The 19,223-nt window shown below is 33.2% G+C and overlaps 1 protein-coding gene across 1 annotated transcript; it reads right to left on the bottom strand.

Moving 5' to 3' along the window:
- Window positions 1-6,503: 6,503 nt before the first annotated feature.
- On the bottom strand, window positions 6,504-17,303 carry LOC132185455 (lupeol synthase). Its single transcript, XM_059599227.2, has 19 exons — window positions 17,191-17,303; window positions 16,803-17,000; window positions 12,004-12,189; window positions 11,269-11,358; window positions 10,960-11,157; window positions 10,319-10,403; window positions 10,040-10,206; window positions 9,753-9,941; window positions 9,529-9,642; window positions 9,144-9,263; window positions 8,917-9,039; window positions 8,732-8,830; window positions 8,189-8,245; window positions 8,063-8,109; window positions 7,828-7,971; window positions 7,554-7,731; window positions 7,310-7,390; window positions 6,975-7,058; window positions 6,504-6,614 (listed from the first exon to the last, which is right to left on the bottom strand). Exons 2-19 carry the CDS (start codon window positions 16,995-16,997, stop codon window positions 6,504-6,506), a joined length of 2,268 nt encoding a protein of 755 aa, XP_059455210.2. The 5' UTR covers window positions 16,998-17,000; window positions 17,191-17,303.
- Window positions 17,304-19,223: the final 1,920 nt, after the last annotated feature.

Raw genomic sequence — 19,223 nt, 5'->3', positions numbered from 1 at the left:
CCCCTGAACCCCCAAAAACTTCTTTTACCAGTGAAATTTTTTTGTTTGCCCTGAATTTGCCTATCCTAAAAACTCTCAACAACTAATTCAGGGGCACCCTTAGTAGAACTTCTTCTAGGATCCTCTCGTAACTATTGACGTTAAAGCAGCAAATTTGTTGCTACTGTTTCAATCTTCACTCTTTAGAGCCCTTAGTAAATTAAAACTTAGATGAACAATTGAACAAAGAAGGAAGATCAGCCTTTAAGTCTTTCAAGAACAAGCTCAAAAAAGAAGAAAAGAAAAAAAAAAATCGATCTACAACAAATAAAGAGAAACTTACTTCATTCTTCGACTTCAAGCTCAGAAAAGAAGGAATGGCCCAAAAAAAAATACAAAAAAAAAGGAACGAAAAAGGAAGAGTGTGTTTGGGATGTTTAAAGTCATCAAGATATTTTTTACGTGATGAGACATTGTTCACAATTACAAGACATCACATATTCACAATGCACAAGCCACGAGACTTATTTGTCGCTAGTCTTTATTTTAGAAATGGAAGCCAAACTTTACCAAAAAAAAAAAAAAATGCAAGCCAAAACTTAGACAACAACACTACCATACATATCATAATTCAAAATTTGGCATTTAAAAGAAATAATAATTAAATTGAATCGCCCATAGCTTTTTTTTTCCTTTTCGAAGATGGATAAATGTGGCACCAAAATTAATTAAAGTTACTCCCTAGTTAATTGTTGGATATACACAGTTTAAACTTTAAAGTAAATTAAGAAAAATTGATTTTTTAGATGTTATCTGGAAACAACTCTTTTTTAAAAGGGAAAAATATAAAAAAGCCTCATAAACTACTAGTCATTTTCGATTTAGCCCCTTAATGTTTCAAAAGTGATAAAGTAGCCCCCCAAACTACCAAACTATTACATTTTGGCCACTCCGTTAGTCAAAACCGTCAGTTTGGACGGAAATTCAAAACGACGTCGTTTTGTTGAGGGGCTACTTTATCACTTTCTGAACATTAGAGGGCTAAAATGAAAATGGCTAGTAGTTTGGGGGGCTTTTTTATATTTTTCCCTTTTTTCTTCTTTTTTTTTTTTTTTTTTTTTTTCATAAAAGGGCATTGTAGTAACTTACCCATAACAAACGACGTCGCTTTGCAGTTTCCGTCCAAACTAACGGTTTTGACTAACGGAGTAGCCAAAATGCAATAGTTTGGGGGGCTACTTTATCACTTTTAGAACATTAGGGGGCTACATCGAAAACAGTTGGTAGTTTGGGTGGCTTTTTTTATATTTTTTCCTTTTTAAAAAAATTCCTTTCAGCATGCATATTGCATTAAAAATGGATGATCATTGTGCATCTAGAAACTCTTAACTCATAAGATGATACTTTGATGGTCCTGAAGCCGTCAATAGATTTAATTTATTGATTCAAATAAAAAGAGGTAATTCATTAATGTACAGTGAGTTCTAACCGCAAGACATCTCATCCAGTAAATAAATTTTGAAATTTCTCATACTACCACCCAATTAGATTGAACTCAATCACTTACTATTGAAATATATAATTAAAATTGATATTTTTTTTTTTATTTTTTTTATTTTTTATTTCGTTAGTTATATTTTGCCCCCTATGAACAAAAGTTCTAGCTTCTGAGAGTACTTTAAAAAAGTTAGTAGTTAAAATAAAATTAAAAATTAAAAAAAAAAAAAGAAGTGATTTTTAGCTATTTTTTGAAAATATAAACTAGACTCCAAAATATACCTAGAGGGGGGATGAATAGGTGTTTAAAAAAAATAAATGTTGAATTAAAATTAAGGTTAGTAACTTTTTTGGTACCTTGGTTTTAACATTTTTATTTTTCTCCTAAGGTTTTAAAACCAGACAAATCTGGTACCTCACCTATGGGAAAAGACAAAATCAATACTTTCGTTAGTTTCCATCAGTCCCAATTAACGGAGTTTCCACGTGTCACTCCCATAATACCCATAATACGCCATATGTCCTAAAAATTAAAAATAATAATAATTAAAAAAAAAAAAGTGATTTTTAGCTATTTTTTGAAAATATAAACTAGACTCCAAAATATACCTAGAGGGGGGATGAATAGGTGTTTAAGAAAAATAAATGTTGAATTAAAATTAGGGTTAGTAACTTTTTTGGTACCTCGGTTTTAACATTTTTATTTTTCTCCTAAGGTTTTAAAACCAGACAAATCTGGTACCTCACCTATGGGAAAAGACAAAATCAATACTTCCGTTAGTTTCCATCAGTCCCAATTAACGGAGTTTCCACGTGTCACTCTCATAATACGCCATATGTCCTAAAAATTAAAAATAATAATAATTAAAAAAAAAGAAGTGATTTTTAGCTATTTTTTGAAAATATAAACTAGACTCCAAAATATACCTAGAGGGGGGATGAATAGGTGTTTAAGAAAAATAAATGTTGAATTAAAATTAGGGTTAGTAACTTTTTTGGTACCTCGGTTTTAACATTTTTATTTTCTCCTAAGGTTTTAAAACCAGACAAATCTGGTACCTCACCTATGGGAAAAGACAAAATCAATACTTTTGTTAGTTTCTATCAGTCCCAATGAACGGAGTTTCCACGTGTCACTCCCATAATACGCCATATGTCCTAAAAATTAATAATAATAATAATTAAAAAAAAAAAAAAGTGATTTTTAGCTATTTTTTTAAAATATAAACTAGACTCCAAAATATACCTAGAGGGGGGATGAATAGGTGTTTAAGAAAAATAAATGTTGAATTAAAATTAGGGTTAGTAACTTTTTTGGTACCTCGGTTTTAACATTTTTATTTTTCTGCTAAAGTTTTAAAACCAGACAAATCTGGTACCTCACCTATGGGAAAAGACAAAATCAATACTTCCGTTAGTTTCCATCAGTCCCAATTAACGGAGTTTCCACGTGTCACTCCCATAAGACGCCATATGTCCTAAAAATTAAAAATAATAATAATTAAAAAAAAAAAAAAAAAAAAAAAAAACTAAACCTAAAAAAAATAAATAAAAAAGAGAAAATTTTATGGGGTGGTCGCCGGTCGGCCACCCCCAAGGCCGGTCTAGGGGTGGTCTTGCAGTGATTCCCTTTTATCGGATCGTCCGATAAACTTCTTATCGTTGGTGAATAAAACAGCTTCTCAAATACAACACTCTAAGAGAAAATAGCTTGGGGTAATTACTTTTTTCCCACCATCAACTACAACGCATTGTCAATTTTTCCCCATAAACTGTCAACCTTACTGCCCGACCCTAGCATACTACTATTTTCTTCCCAAAACCCCCTTCCGTCAGTCAAACTCGTTAAAAAATTTGAAATGACCTAAATACCCTAACTATATAAACAAAAATTACATATAATACCCTTAAAATTAAACAGATCAAAAATCAAAATTAAAAAAATAAATAAAAATTCAAACAAAAAATATTAATATATTAAATTAAAAAACACTTATAAATTAATTTATAAAAATAAAAAAGTCAATTAAAAATACTAAAAAACAGTTGAAAAAGACTTAAACTAAAAAAAAAAAAAAAAAAAGGGAAGAGAGAAATTTCACTTACCCTTGAACTCATGCTCCTTTTGCAAACACCCTTCAAAGTTTAAAATCTCTCACTTTGGTGTATCGAACTTTTATTTCGTTTCAAATACCCATTCCGTTAGGATTTTCTATGAAATCCCAACAGAGAGGTGTGAAATTCCTAAAATACACTCATTTTTTATTAAAAACAAATTTTTATTATTTAAAAAAAAAAAAAAAAAAAAAAAAAAAAAAAAAAAGACCCATCGTGGGTCACTTTCTGACCCACCGGCGGGTCACCTTGGTGACTCACAGTAAGTCTTTGTGACCAAACTGAGGGTCACTTGTGACCCAAAGGTGACCCACTTTGAGGGTCACCCTGTGACCCTCCGGAGGGTCACTTTCTGACCCCAACTGAGTCACAAATGACCCATCGGAGGGTCACTTGTGACCCATTGTGGTCACAAACCCTCCCTTGGGTCACAAAGACCCACGGTTGTGACCCGCCAGGGGTCACCAAGGTGACCCGCCGTGGGTCACTTTTTTGTAAAAAAAATTAATATAATCATTATAATAATAATAATTTTTTATTTATAAATAAGAGTAAATTTGAAATTTTAAAAAATTTTAGGGGTATAAAGTTATCTTCTTTTTTAAAAAAAAATTATAAATTTTATATATTTATATTTTTTGTTTGAATTTTTATTTGGGGGCATTTCTATCTTTTAATGAGATTTAACGTGTAAAATAGAATATTTCATCCAATTTAACAAGTTTGCCTAACGGAATGGGGGTTTTAGGAAGAAAATTGTAGCCTAATAAGGTTAGTCAGTAAGATTGGCAGTTCATGGAGGAAATTGACACTGCATTGTAGTTGATGGGGGAAAAAGTAATTGCCCCAAATAACTTTGAAGCTCTGAATACTAATAATCATCTCTTAGCACAATATAAAATTTGTCATCTTAGTTGCTTAAAAAAATCGTGCTCTATAGAGTCCTATATATAGGTAACTGAGAATTAGGTTTCCTTACTAAAGTAGAAAACCTTATTGTCGAAAATCTATGGTCGCGTTGGGACGGCTGACTGTCTCATTCGAATGGAACTAGGGTTTTATAGAAATCCAAGCTGAACTTGGAAGCGGCAACAACATACTTTCATTTGGACGTCCCTTAACCAATTCGGATGAACTTGCAAACGTGAAGCCAATGAAGCTCTCGGGTAACTAATCACGTTCGGGCAACCCAGTGAATGGAGCTCTTGGGTTTCACTATGTCTTGCAGCCATTCGAACGCCTATCTTGCAATCGAAGCTTCAACCGAGAAGAAATTACACTTTTGGACACCGAATTAGTCAACCTAAAAACTAACAATTTTAGTGAATAAAATTTGATTAAACTACTAATAATGCCACCAGTATACAAAACAGCATTTTTACTGGCATAAATAGAAAACGCCGACAATAGTACAAAAAAAATGTCGGTTTTTGCCTAAACATTGCCTTTTCTTTTGTGCGCATCTAAGCGTGGAAAATATAGCCCCATACAACTACAAACATATCCTCCATTCCAAGTTACAAATATGTCCTCGTAGCTTGGAAGCATACACTATTAATTTTATTGCCACACAGAGAATTCATGTCCAGAAAATTTGTTTGTCAAGTTAAATTATTGATTAAATTTACATATTTCTATAATTACCTATATACTCTACAAGTCCCAAAAACAAAACTCATTTAGGCGTCAAGGTTCTACCTTGATGACTATAAAACTATTCAAAACAATTCATACAAAAGACTGTGTGTGTAATATTGTCTGACCATGTATTTGTAAAAATCAATCTCATGAAATCATAAATTTTTTCACATAAAATCATGAATCCTCCTTTTGAACACAACAAATTAAGGAACACATGAAAATCTCAGTACAGCAACACGGGTTGTAACAGTTTACCCAACAAGATCCCAACTCGCAGTGAAAGAAATAACAAACAACCGGATTTCTAAATGCCTATAACCAGTAACCGAAACTGGCTTAGGCGATTATCCGATTGCTGTTATTTCTGGTTATGCGGTTATTCGGTTAGAGATTGCATGTAGGCAGTTATTAGCAGTTAATAACCACCACATTTGTACACCCCTACATGAAACAACCCAACTAACCAAGCAAAAACAACCATTAATCGAGCATCTCCAGCAGTTGATGGCTATTTCAGCCATTCAAAATCAACTTTTTTAGTTTAGCTACTACTTTGCACAATAAACTCCAGCAGACTATCTATTTTACAATTTACTTTATTTAAATACTATTTTTTATTATAGATAGAGGAGAGAGGGAGAGGGAGAGGTAGAGAGAGGAGAGAGGAGATGAGAGAAAGAAAAAATAAAAAATGTTTAGAAAGTGTTACAGTGAACTTTTAAATATGAAAGTTCACTGTAGCAAATTTTAGAAAAATTGTTATTCTAGAGGTTTGCTGTAGCACCAAAATTGCTAAATTTAACTTAAAAGTTAGTTTAAAAGCCTTGCTGGAGATGCTCAAACAATAGGGTAGCAATTTGAATGAAGTATGTGTACTTTTTCCTTTAAATTATTAAAAGTCTCAAATCACCAATTATCTCAAAAGACAATGCATACATTATCATGTTAAATCACCACTTATCTGCACAAATTCAAATATTGACTCTAATAAAGTTTATATGACATGATATTACACATTTAACACCCACATATATTATATTAATTGCATTACATGATTGAGTTGATGTTTGTCTCACATCAAAGTAATTATGACATAATTTACATCTTTCAAGTAGTAGAGAATTTTTTGCATTTATTTGGTAACTAAGCATTCTCGACATTTGCTACTTTGCATGAAGGTTATATATGTAGTGGAATATAACCATTTCATTTCAAGCTAAATTGGGCTCCTGAAGTTCAATATGCAATCATTTGCTTACGCATTCAGGTTATCATGCAAACAGAACTCGCCTTCGATATTCTCCAAGAGCCCATATGGGGAAAATGTTTCTATAGGAAGAGTAGTTTAGTGTACAGTTCCTCATAAATACTCCGGTGATTTCCTGTTGCCAATAACAATAAAAAAAAAAAAAAAAAAAAAAAAAAAAAAAAGACCAACTCAAAGACACTTAAATGGATAAAGTTTTCCTCAAATTGGATTGAAAGAAATGTTACTCTTCACACCTATTTATCACGCTCATTTCATACTAGCTGATGTTACGTGTTTTAAGTGGCTTACTATGTCAGCCATTTAGAGAAAAGGAGAACTACTTAAAATATGTCATGTAAATCGGTGTGAAGAGTAGCATTACTACATCTGTTCTTAAAGCATATGAGAATCATGTGCCTTAAAAACATATATCGATTTAATTGACAGGACTAAAGGAAAACTTTGTCAATTTATCTAAATAAACATGAATTACCTGTTGGGGGAAGTCACCATCTTTCATTTGTGAATTGATCAATACTTTTACCCCACGATGAATTGGTGTTGGGTCTATCTCGGACTAAAGTTGTAAAAACATTCAAAATAAGTATATTATGGGTATATATGTTTGTAATTCCAAAAATTTGACACAATTGAATACTTAAGCTTTAGATTTTCTTGACTTCATTTGTGTAAATCTTAATTTTTCTTTCATATTTCTTCTTTCCATAACACATTACATTCTTTGGTCTTTTTATGCAGCAATGCTATGTTATAAACTTATAATGCAGAGCAATGGTCAAATATTTGAAGAGAAAATGATGCACCGACCTGCCCAGCATCAATGAGAGACAACAAGGCCCATGCGGTTTGGACCAAATTTGCACGATTGCCTTCTATATTCGTCCACACCTTTTTCACAAAGAAACAAACTTTGAGATTCTAGCAATTTTGAAGTTCGTATTGTTAGCAATTCGGATAGCAAATGTGAGAGAACCCTTAAAAAGTTCACCAAAAACAAATTGCTATAAATCTGAATCCACGTTGAAATTGAAAGAAACTGTTGCATATATACCTTGTTTTGGCTTGATAGGTAACTTTCTCCCCATCCACCATTAGAGAGTTGCTTTGATAGCAAAAATTCACAAGCTTTGCGCAATGCTGGACAATTTTTGTAGTTTCTTCCACAAGCTGCCAGTGCCCCAACAGCAAACCATGTACCATAGGTGTAGCAAATCCCCCAATGACCATACCTGTAAAAAATGGTATAAGAGCAAAGGTTCCGAGTTCGAACTTTGTCTCTGTACGATTTAACAACATCAACAGACAAAAAAAGAAAAACATATTACCACGATCCATCAGGTTCTTGAACATCTTCAATGTATTGAATTCCCTGGTAAATGCTGTTGTCTATCTCTGTCCTCCTGTGCCTAGGATAAAACTTCTTGAAGAGTGCCAAACCATGAACTGCAGATGAAGTGCACTCTACGTACCTATAAGGGTACATGACACAGCCTTGTTGTTAGGAAGCAAATATGAGCAATACCTTTGTATATATATGTTGTTGTGCTAAACATTTCTTACTCTCTCTCAATAAGGGTATCTTCGAAGAATTCTGTGGGGTTGAACTTCTGAGAATATAGATACAAAAATTATGTTAAAGAGTGCAGGGTAAAAGATGAAGATTTTTGTTAAGCTTTTAGAAGTTACCTCCAACCAAGCATATGCTCTTTGAGGCTCCCATGCTGGGAAACCACCATTGCTACTCTGTAGTGGCAATTGAAAGAAAGTCAATTATTCATGTGAAGCATCTGGGAAAGCTTAAACATAATGAAGTTTTAGAAGTGAAGTAGACAATTTAGCTAGAAAACAGCTTTTGCTTAGGTTTCGTTTCTTTTGATGTAAAATGTTTTCGGTGAAATTAATTTTCAGAAAAATGATTTCAGCTAGTGTTTGCCTTGTACAGAAAATCAACAATGACTAGCAAACTTTGGTGGTGGAAAAAATTGAACTACTTGAGAGAGAGCATGCCAAAAAAAGAAGCTCAAACACATAAAATTGTTCACAGTTTTAAAAATTGTAAACCATATTACAGGGATTGAAGTAGATTTTCTTAGTCAAACAAAAACGCTTTTGGTTTTACTATGATTTTCGATCGTACCAAACACTAAAAAAAAATAGAAAATGCTTTCCAAAAGTTAGCCTTAAGTGCTAACTGGGTCAAAAATAGATTTTAAAAGGTTGAATTCTTACTTGTAGAGAAAGAATGACATTCACAGCATCATAAAACCGCTGTGTCTCCATTTTCTCCCCAACAAGGTCCGGAGACATTTGTGCGAACAAGATTGCAACCTGCAAAAGAGAAGGTTTTGCCAAATGTCAGATTCTGCTTTGAAACAAATTTTTGGTAATTTATTTTGATAGAGTTGAGGCATTACCTTCAACCCTTCAGCAGTGCAGTCAGAGACTTGCCAGCCATGGTCCTGCATGGAAAATGTCCATGCTCCTTTGCTTATGTGACGATACATAGTTTTGAAGTCCCCAGAAGGGTTTTCTAGAACCTAGAAAATAACATGATTATGTTAAAGCATTATCTTTGATATAAAAAAAAAAAAAAAAAAAAAAAAATGTAAGGAGTATATATATATATATATATATTTCTGACCTGTGAAGCCTTTACGAATTCATGTGCTTTACGAAGGGTTGGCCAATACTCTTCGTTTAGATTACAAGAGAGAATTGCTTGAATAGCAAAACCCGCATCCCACATCTGACACCCGAAACTCTGCATCAAATAAACCAGGCATCATTTATTATTACATTTCAAAATAAAATATTTGATTTTAAATGGACCAAGATTTTGCAGGCTTGACTTTTGGGTAAATGCTTCAAGTATATATGTGACTACATTAACATGAACACATGTTTCTGGATGTGATAATTAATTGGTTTGTTCTTGTTCCACATAAGACCATGTTAGAATATTTTATTTTCTGATTTATTCTCTTCTTTAGTCTAGATGAAAGGCAATGGGTGATAATATATAGAACCTGGATTTTTAAGCCATCTTCAGCAACCCAATAGTTGTCTGGAATCCTGCCTAGATGAAGCTTGTATGCCTCCCCATTTGGATCTTCAGCCCAACAGGCAATCAAGCATAATACCTACAATAAAAATAACCTTGACAATTCAGTTCATTGATAAAAATATCAAATACTTTGATATATATATATATATTGATTGTATATGCAATAGTTGCACACCGGTAATTGACCTTTTCAACGCTTCCAATGCAAAGGTATCTGCTATTCTCGTCCTCATAATGTACATGACCAATTGCAGCTTTGAGTGCCTTCTCTCTCATCATTGAAAATGGCCAATAGCTCAGGATAGGCTCGACTACATGGTGAAGAAATCCCCATAGCATATCTTGTATGAGGGGATGCGGATAGTAGAGATCCTCCTAATTAGCAACATGGGTGAGTTTTATGTATGCATTAACTTCACCAGGAATCTTCATGATTGCAAAAGGAAATGCAGAAGGATTAAGATTGAACTAACCTTGGCAATTGTATTCCGGGCTTTATTCCAATTAATTTGATGGTAAGGCTCATTATATAACTCTTGTCTTAGTGTTTGAATCAATCCAGTGATTGGACCAACAAACCTCTTCCCATATAAATAAGACATTGGCATGTAAACCAAGCGACAATAGCATAACATTTTGCCTGTAATGAACACCTTGAGTATCAGATAAAAGCACTAAGGCTAACTCTTTGATACACACACCTTTATCTTATTAAATGTGCTTTTCAACAAAAAGATGTGAGTGGAAAAAACCTGGATGCATGGGGAAGATTTTAGGAAGAAGCCAGAACTCTGGGGGTAGTGGATTGCAGCCTGACCACTCATACACTCCCAGTACCTTCACATGAGAAGAGACATTTGAGTTTTCACTTGACAGATATATATAAATCAATGAGACTTAAGCACCTCACTACTTTACATCACAAGTTCACAATAAGCTAAAGATTATATACAGTTGGAACTTGAATTGGTGCCCTAAGCTGAAGAACATAAGCTGTCAGTTGGCTCGCCGGCCGATAGCTGTTGAATGTGAGAATTGAGATCGGAGACTCTCGGTCGCAATTCTGGTCACAAAAGGGTACTCCTCAAGAGGCTAGCTGACCACCACAAGCGGTGGTTCATACACGCCTTTGTTTTTAATTATTTTATTAGTTTTAGATGCTTACGTGGCTCAATCTAAACCGTTCATTTTCAATGACTTTTATCCGGACATTAGAGATATGCTGCGTTAATAATTGTTCGCTTGCATATGTATATTATCATGAAATCTTGGCAACCAAAATGAAATACTGATTTTAATTTTCATTTATGGAATGTGAATCTGTGCTTATAAATTTCAAGTGTTTGCTAGATATATATAACCAACATAAGGAAATGGCTCCAAATGGTCATACCGTGACCCAAAACTTTCCCCATGAAGGAATAGCCACTAAACCACCATGGTCAAGGATCCATTTCCTGCCTCTAGCCATAGCCCCATCTTCACCATCTTCAGGTCCCTCTCCAAGTAATCTCAATGCAATGTAGCTCAATGCTGACCCAAACATTGTGCTGTGACCCTCTATATGGAAGCCCCAACCTCCATCTTCGTTCTATCCAACAAATACACAAACTTAAAAATTAGCCAATTTTTTAGTTTTTTAGGACTTTAAAGACACAAACTTGTGTTCCAAAAAAAAAAAAAAAAAAAAAAAGAATAAAACCTGATGATTATACAAGTATCGAATAATTTCCTTTTGGTGTGCTGGTAAAAATATAGCATTGAGACCTCCAGTGATGTATAATGCCATTACCTGCATATCATAATAATACGAAATTAAGTTAGATTTAACAAACAAGTCACTGGGTTGATTTATTTCTCCATTCCATAAATCCCAAAATATATGCATGTGCATGTGCATGTGTGTTTGAGGTTATTTTGGAGAATATATATATATATATATATATATATATATATATATATATATATATATATATATATATATATTATTGACATTTGTGCCATTTGCACAATAAACACAAATGTCATAAATTCTATAATTTGTGCCGTTTGTACAGTAAACAGTGTAAAATATTTTAAATTTATGTTGTTTGCGTAAACAACATAAAAACTATGATTTTGTGCCATTTGAGCGAAATGACATTAAAAAAAAGGCATAAAATGACGTTTTTTTTTTTAAGTATATATTTGGCTATTTGTTTCCTTTTTTCTTTTCTTTTTTTTGGCAAGGAATATTAATGTAATGTCGATAAAAATTTCCTTCAAATTGACATGGCCAAAATGCATATAAAATTACATACTTTATTAAAAATTCATGTGAGAATTAAGAAGTGTAATAGTTTATGCAAGCATTTTTATATCTTAGTGAAAGAAAAATAAAACAAAGAATAAAGATGCATATGTAGTTGTATATTGAATGGTGAGAAAAAAAACATACAAAGGGTTGAAGGAAAAACAAGGGGCCAGCAGATTCAGCAGGCCAGTGGCCATCATGGGCTTGAATGGAGGAATAAAAGCTCAGTGCTCTTCTCATTGTAGTAATCAACGCTTCCTCTGTTATCACCTCTGCTTCTTTCACTTCCACTGGCGCTGGAATTGGTGGACATGGGTTCTCCTTCCTAAGCTGTGAGTTTTCCATATCAAACAGAGAAATGTTCAATTGAAAAATAAGTCAAAAGTCCTCACAATTGAAATTTTCTAGATTCTAACACAAATCACAACCATATGATCTTTTCTAATTTTCTACATAAAAATATGAGTGCCGCTAAGAGTGCTACACTTTTACTATAGGTTCCTTCAAAATAGACTTGACAGTTTGTGTGATACTTATTACGTTAATCACTAAACAATTAAGTTTACCAGTCAATTTAATTAGTTGGTGACTGACGTGGTAAATATCATAACATTGTCAATATCTAAATGTTTACTTAAAAACATGAGTGCTGCTAAGAATAATTTAGTTTTATTATAAATCCAGTAAAAACTGACGTGATGATCCCCGTGTGACATTTGAAAATGAATATGGAAAATTAATTCCAAGCCCAACTTAATCCTTTGCCCCTTATGCTAGGAATAGGATCCTCTTTAATCTATAATGGACCGGAGAATATCCAGTTCATGGCTGGGATTTCTTCTTAGAAATCCTAGAGTCACAAATATGATACATGTCTCACTACAAAAAAAAAAAAAAATACAATATTTTAGATTAAGAAAAATAAAAAATAAAATAATAAAAAAATAAGGGGTGGTTGGCCACACCATCTTGGCCATAGGGGGTGGCCGAACCATCCCATTTTAGATGGGGTGGCTTGAGAGCCACCCCAATGGCCGGCCAGGGGTGCCCGGTGGGGGTGGCCGGAGGGCCAAGCGAACCTTTTTTTTTTTTTTTTTGATCTGGCCCTTGGCGGTGGCCGGACCACCTCAAAGGGCCATGGGGTGGCTTTGGCCATCCCAGACCGGCGGTATTGCGTGGCCGAAGCCACCCTCAGCCCCAATTGGGGTGGTCCGACCACCCCCAATGGGGTGGCCAGCCACCCTTAATTTTTTTAAAAAAATTTTTATAAATTTTTTAAAAAAATATATAATATTTTATTTTATTTTTTTTATTAATGGGACAAATGTCCTATTTATGGCCTCAGGGTCTCTTAAAAAGATCTTGACCATTAACTGGATATTCTCCAATCCAAAATGGACTGGAGAAAATCCTGTTCCGTTGTGCATCATGTTAACTAGTGCTTTTTTTTTTTTTTTTTTCTTTATTATTCATAGGGAAATTGGGAAAAGGGAACTGGTGTGGTTGGTACCACTAAATAGATTTAAATTTCTGTGTGTGTATTTTTTATTTATTTATTTGTTTTCTCTCATCAACTATATGCTTATTGCTTGGAAAGTAATTCTTTGTTAATTAAAGGAGTACATAATAGAAAGTAATTCTTTGTCGAAATCGCACTCTGCAAGACATATTCTAAAAACTATCCACTTGAACAAAATTGCATCCCAGCACTGGTAATTTGTATACTTCATAACTTTTTGGAGAAGACTACTAAAGACGTTGTTTTTGATTTTATCTTGTGGCTATGATCCACAAAAATTGACCATAATCATTAATGACATTATGCTAAAGTTAATTTTCTACCACAAAAAATGGATCTTAGCTTATTGAAAAAATGTGTTGTCAATTACTAAGGTCAATTTTCCGAACAACCTCTATCTTCTTTGCCGCAATCGTCCGTATCTTCTTTATCTTATGATTTATTACTTTATGGTCCACAAAAATGAAATTTCACATCAGCTTTGGAAACGACTTTATCTTATGATTAATTGCTTTATGGTCCACATAAATGGATATTCCCCTCAGCTTTACAAACAAATGGCCCAATACAAAGTTTATAAGAATCTAATAATCTATAGTGTTGGATCGGAACTTTAACCATCTCATCTGAAAATTAATTGGTGTATAGTGAATTAAGTCAAAGCTTTTTTATGGCATTCGAAATCCCACTCTACAAAGCATGTTTTAAGAGCCGTCTATGTACGTAGAGCGACACTATTACAAACTCAACTAATAGGTTTCATACAGAAAATTTGGATTTGGCTGAAGTGTTATATATATATATATATATATATATGTATATATATATATTATGTATTTTTAATAGTCCATATTTAATTTTAAGTTTTCATTAGAAAGAAAGAAATAGTGAAATTAAATCTTGACCGATAAAAAAACTATAGAAAATTTCTTGTAGGTCTTTTTTATTTTTTTTATTTTTTTTATTTTTTGAAAAAAATACACTTTACCCCTAAAATATCTACACATTTGCGTTTTGGTGCTCAATGTTTAAAAATCGAGGAAAGACCCCCCACAATATATCTGATGTTGGCACAAAAAATACTATATTTCCATCAAATCCGTCTATTTGGTGCCTTTTTCAACCAAAACATTCGAAAATGTCCTCCGAAGGTAAAGTGTAAACATAAATGACTTCGGAGGGTAAAGTGTAAACATAAACATAAAAAATATTAAAAAAAAAAAAATTATCACTTGAAATCTTGTTTAATTTTTTTTGAATTACTACGATAAAAGTTAAGATCATTGTGAAAGAAGTTATAATAAAAATTATAATCCAAATATTTCCACATAAATTTGTAGAAAATAATAGTACAATCTTTTTCCTTTCTTTGGATAAAGCCAAAAAATTATGAGTATATTGTTCAATATGGAACATGATCATCTCTTCCAGTTTATTTGAACCGGCCAGTTCGTTATATTTTATGAGTATTTTTATCTTTTCACTTTTTTATAGGACAAAAATATTTCTCCAATATAATTAACTGGATATTCTCGTATTCATTTGAACTAGAAAAGATGCTAACTCGTCTCATATAAACATGGTGGGAATTCCATTAATACTTGTGTTCACCGGCATTTGACAAATGGTAAAAGGTTATTAGAAATATATTTATTGAGAAAAATACATTTCAAAAACAAATGGATGCCATTGGGCTCTAATTAAGGTCAAAGGTGGAGCATCCCATGGGGCATGCCATGTGGGCTTGGCATATTCTTGTGCCTTGGAGCAGTGAAAGAATACTAACCGTCACACTCCGAAGGGTTAGAAGTTTTTTTTTGTGTTTTAATTGAAAAAGTATTTTGATGTGATGTAAAAGTAAAGTTAATTTTAAATTTTTTGTTAGTACATTGTGCTTTCATAAGCTAGACTCATCGCTCTATATCAGTTAATGGTGTTTAGTGTGCTTTAAATGATATGGTACTTATATAGGTTTATGTCTCTATTTCTAGATGGTGTTTAATGAATTCAAATGGAATGGTGCTGATGGGAACACTCCATTGTGAAATACATTTTTGTTGGCTGTAACATGCCATGAGTTTGTCTTTAATGACATAAGAAACTCGATCTCTTTTTTTTGGAACCAATTAAGCTTAGTAGAAAGGTAATATATTTTTATCATTGTGAAATAAAAAATAATTTCTAACGTTATTCTATATTTTAAAATTTTCTTTTGAAGTGATTGACATAAAAAAAATAAAAAATAAAAAACTTTAAATACGCCATATTACTTAATGAATGCAATAAATAAGTATAAAAAATACATTATTCATGAGAAACAAAAAACAAAAGATAGCAAGGGTAAAGAACTAAGAACCAATAACAACAATACACCAAGAACAATTAAAAAATAAAAAATAAAAAAATAAAAATAAAAACAATACACCAAGAACATGACGGCAGATAAATTACAAATGGAAACATGAAAGGAAAATTAATGGCGTGGTCATCTATGTGTGTGGCTCCTGTTAATTAAATTTCAAGGGTAAATAAATTTTGTTAGTTAAATTCTTATATTATATTTTAAATTGTAAACTTTTTAATAATAAATATAATATTTATTTATTTTAAATTACAATTTGGGTGCGGCTCCCATCTAGTAATGGACATCAATCCATCACCATCACAACTGACCCACCACTGGGGCCAATAGCGTGAAGCATCCGAGTCCGTCTGCAATGCATGCGATTTTGCCACCTTCAAACCTAGAGATTTCTGTTATATTTTTGTTCATTTTCGATTTTCTTGAACTATATATATATATATTATCAGCTAGCTATAATTTTCATGAGAACTGTTACATACACATTCTAAATTTTCTTCTAAAAAACTAATTCTCAAATGATGTGTTACCATCTCATGAAATTTATTATTTTGAAAAGTGTGTCATCAACTCATGAAATAGTGAAATATCATTTGAGAACCAACTTTAAAAAAAAAAAAAAAAAAAAAAAATTTAAGATGCATAGCATTTCTTTATTTTCATTGACAATGCTGTTATTATTGATGCATGTCTTGTTGCGACTGTTGTCGCTATTCTTAGACTCGAGTTTGGAATGGGCAGAGGGTAAGGCCAAAAGTTTTAGTGAGTAAAGGCCAATAAAAAGTAAAAAAATATAAATATAAATTACTTTATAAAATTTCTTTTTCCTTGGATTGAGGCCATTGCCTATACCGGCCACGCTAATTCCGTCCTGTTTTTAGTGGTTTTTTTGTTTTGTTTAACCCACAACAAACCAAAGTTAACAAAAACACCACCTAAATAAAAAAGTAACCACCAACGGTAACTTTTGTGGCACATTAACCGTCCTCTCATGGTTCTCAAATAAACTATACGAGAAAAGAAGAGAAGAGAAACTATATATATATAAAGGTATGTACGTACCTGCATTCTCATCAAAAGATCAGCGCTTTGTTTCATCAAAAACCGATTATTCTTGAAGTCGTGGCGGGCCTTTTCAACTTGAGCAAGTTCTTCAGGAGTTCCGGCGTCAGGGTCGAATTCCCAGTGTTGCCGGCCGACGAAGTTGTTTAAGCTGACAAGCCCTGGCCCTCCTTCGGCTATCTTCAACTTCCACATCCTCTATATATATTAATGTAACAAATATTAACCGACACTACTACTCAGACATGCAACATGATTTTCAAGTATATATATATACATATATATATATATATATATATATATATATATATATATATGAAACAAGAGATCATTTGCAGCAAACAAAAAAACATGGTAAAAGAAGTTAGCCTTAGAGTTAGAGAAGTACCTTGAAAGTGAGTTTGTTCCCCCGAGAGAAACAAAAGGGTGGATACGTATAGAGAAAAGAACACTTCGCTGAGATGAAAGATAGGCAGAAGAGTCTCCCGTGTGCGTATATATATAAGGAGAGAGGGGAGCAGAGAACTGCACGGGCAGAACTAGAAGTTTTAGTTTGAAGAACAAAATTTAAATAATAATAATAATAATTGCAGGGACAAATAATTTTTAAGGTCTATTTTATAAAAAATAATTTATTTATTTTTTTAAATAAATTTGTTTTAGGACCACCTTAGGCTTGGGGGACTACAGACCCCAAGGGCTAAGGTGGTTTCGCCTCCGGAGAAGAGATTGTGTGATGAAGCAATCTAGCTCCCCTGGCCTACTGGCTCAACAATAAGAAAGTTGACTGACTTTGCAAAACTATTCTGGCCGGATATAATTGGCTTTTTTTATTATTATTATTATTTTAATCTCTTTTTCACTTTCATTTTAATCAAATTGTACGTATTTTTGGAACTTAATATATATATATATATAGATTATTGATATCCACCTAACCCACCTGACCATCTCCTGTTTGCTTTTTTGACATTCTTCTGTCAAATTATTTAAGAGTAGAATTACTACGAGACCACTCTCGATCATATCACCATGTCGTCAGAATTATTATGATTTTTTTTTTTTTTTTTATCAACTTTTCTAGTGGCAACTTGAGAAAAAAAAAACAAGAAAGCTAAAATTGAAAGAATCAAAGGCACGAGTACTAGCATTTAGTTAATTAATGTAAACCTTTTTTTGTTCTAGGCTGTCATTGTCAAGTAAAATTAAATCCAAGGGTTGCCGCAAGATCAAGCCTTAATCGTGGTGGCATCCTCGTCAAATATGCGGTTCCTATTTTTTTAGGTGCAAATAATTTTTTGGCGCTATGACTACCGGCAAAGTCGGAATTTTATCTGATCATCTAAGATTTATCCAACATAAATGGGTACACAAAATGGCCATACTTTTTTTAAAAAAAAATTTCATCATATATATATATATATATATATATATATACATAGAATAATCGTAGTTGTCAATTATGAAAGGTGGTTACAATTTACTTGTTATTCTTAGTCAAGTGGAATAAATCTCATATCTACACACTAAAATTGAGTGACTAGAGAATAAATCTCACACCTTCATATATATGAGTGCCTTTTCTTTTTCTATATACCCTTAAACTACTATTTAATTAACAACGTCTTCTTCAAAGTTAGGAAAAGAAAAAAAAAATACCCTATAGATTTTTTTTTTTATTCTTTATATTTTTTTTATATATAATTTTAAGAATTTTTTAAGTTTATAAAGGATACTTTTGTTATTGAAGGACATTGACATTTGGTTTTGATAGTTTAGACAGGACAACCGACAACTCCCCACCCCACTTTTTATTGTTAGAGAAGACAGTTGGGTCCAGAGTGGGCTGACCTCATGGGTCCAGTCCAATAGCATGGTCTGGGCCGAATCACTTGGGTCAGCCCGCAAGCCCGTTCAGCCCGAGCTAATTCAGTTAAGAAACCCACCGGAGCTCACCGCCGCGCGCTTCTCTGCGGCTCAGGGCCGCGCGACACCACGGTGGTGCATGCTCGAGGCTCAGGCTGCACACAGCAGGCCATCTGCCGCCACTCCGGCGGTTCATCTGCTGCCGGCGAAATGCTGACATGGCAGATGCACGGTAGTGATGGGAATTATCAATCCTCGAAAAAAAAAAATCACAGGAACAGAATATTGGATACCTCGTATGCACGGAAATTGGATTTTATGCAGTTTTTCCACGTGCTTTCGGTCCTGATTCGCCAGTCTAAGTGCCGTACACACCGAGAAAACCCGACCAGACACCGATACCAGATTTTTTCACACCCATTTTCTTTGTCTTTGACTTGTTGCCTTGCACACTGAAAAAACCAGATACAGAGGGTTGTATAAGTATTTCACGACCACACACTGCTACCAGATTTTCTCACACATTTTCTGTCCTGTCTTATTGCACTGGTGCAC

The sequence above is a fragment of the Corylus avellana genome, chromosome 7 (genome assembly GCF_965113065.1).
Source record: "Corylus avellana chromosome 7, dhCorAvel1.hap1.2, whole genome shotgun sequence".
Classification (NCBI taxonomy): domain Eukaryota; kingdom Viridiplantae; phylum Streptophyta; class Magnoliopsida; order Fagales; family Betulaceae; genus Corylus; species Corylus avellana.
Note: the sequence above shows the minus strand (reverse complement) of the source record. Positions and strands in the feature narration are given on the sequence as shown.

Excerpts from the sequence above, each read along its gene's own strand:
- LOC132185455 (XM_059599227.2), bottom strand. The coding sequence starts at position 16,997 with ATGTGGAAGTTGAAGATAGCCGAAGGAGGGCCAGGGCTTGTCAGCTTA. Across the intron at positions 9,942-10,039 it reads CCCGGAATACAATTGCCAAG|GAGGATCTCTACTATCCGCA; the intron begins GTTAGTTCAATC and ends GTTGCTAATTAG. Across the intron at positions 7,391-7,553 it reads ACCTATCAAGCCAAAACAAG|GTGTGGACGAATATAGAAGG; the intron begins GTATATATGCAA and ends TTTGTGAAAAAG.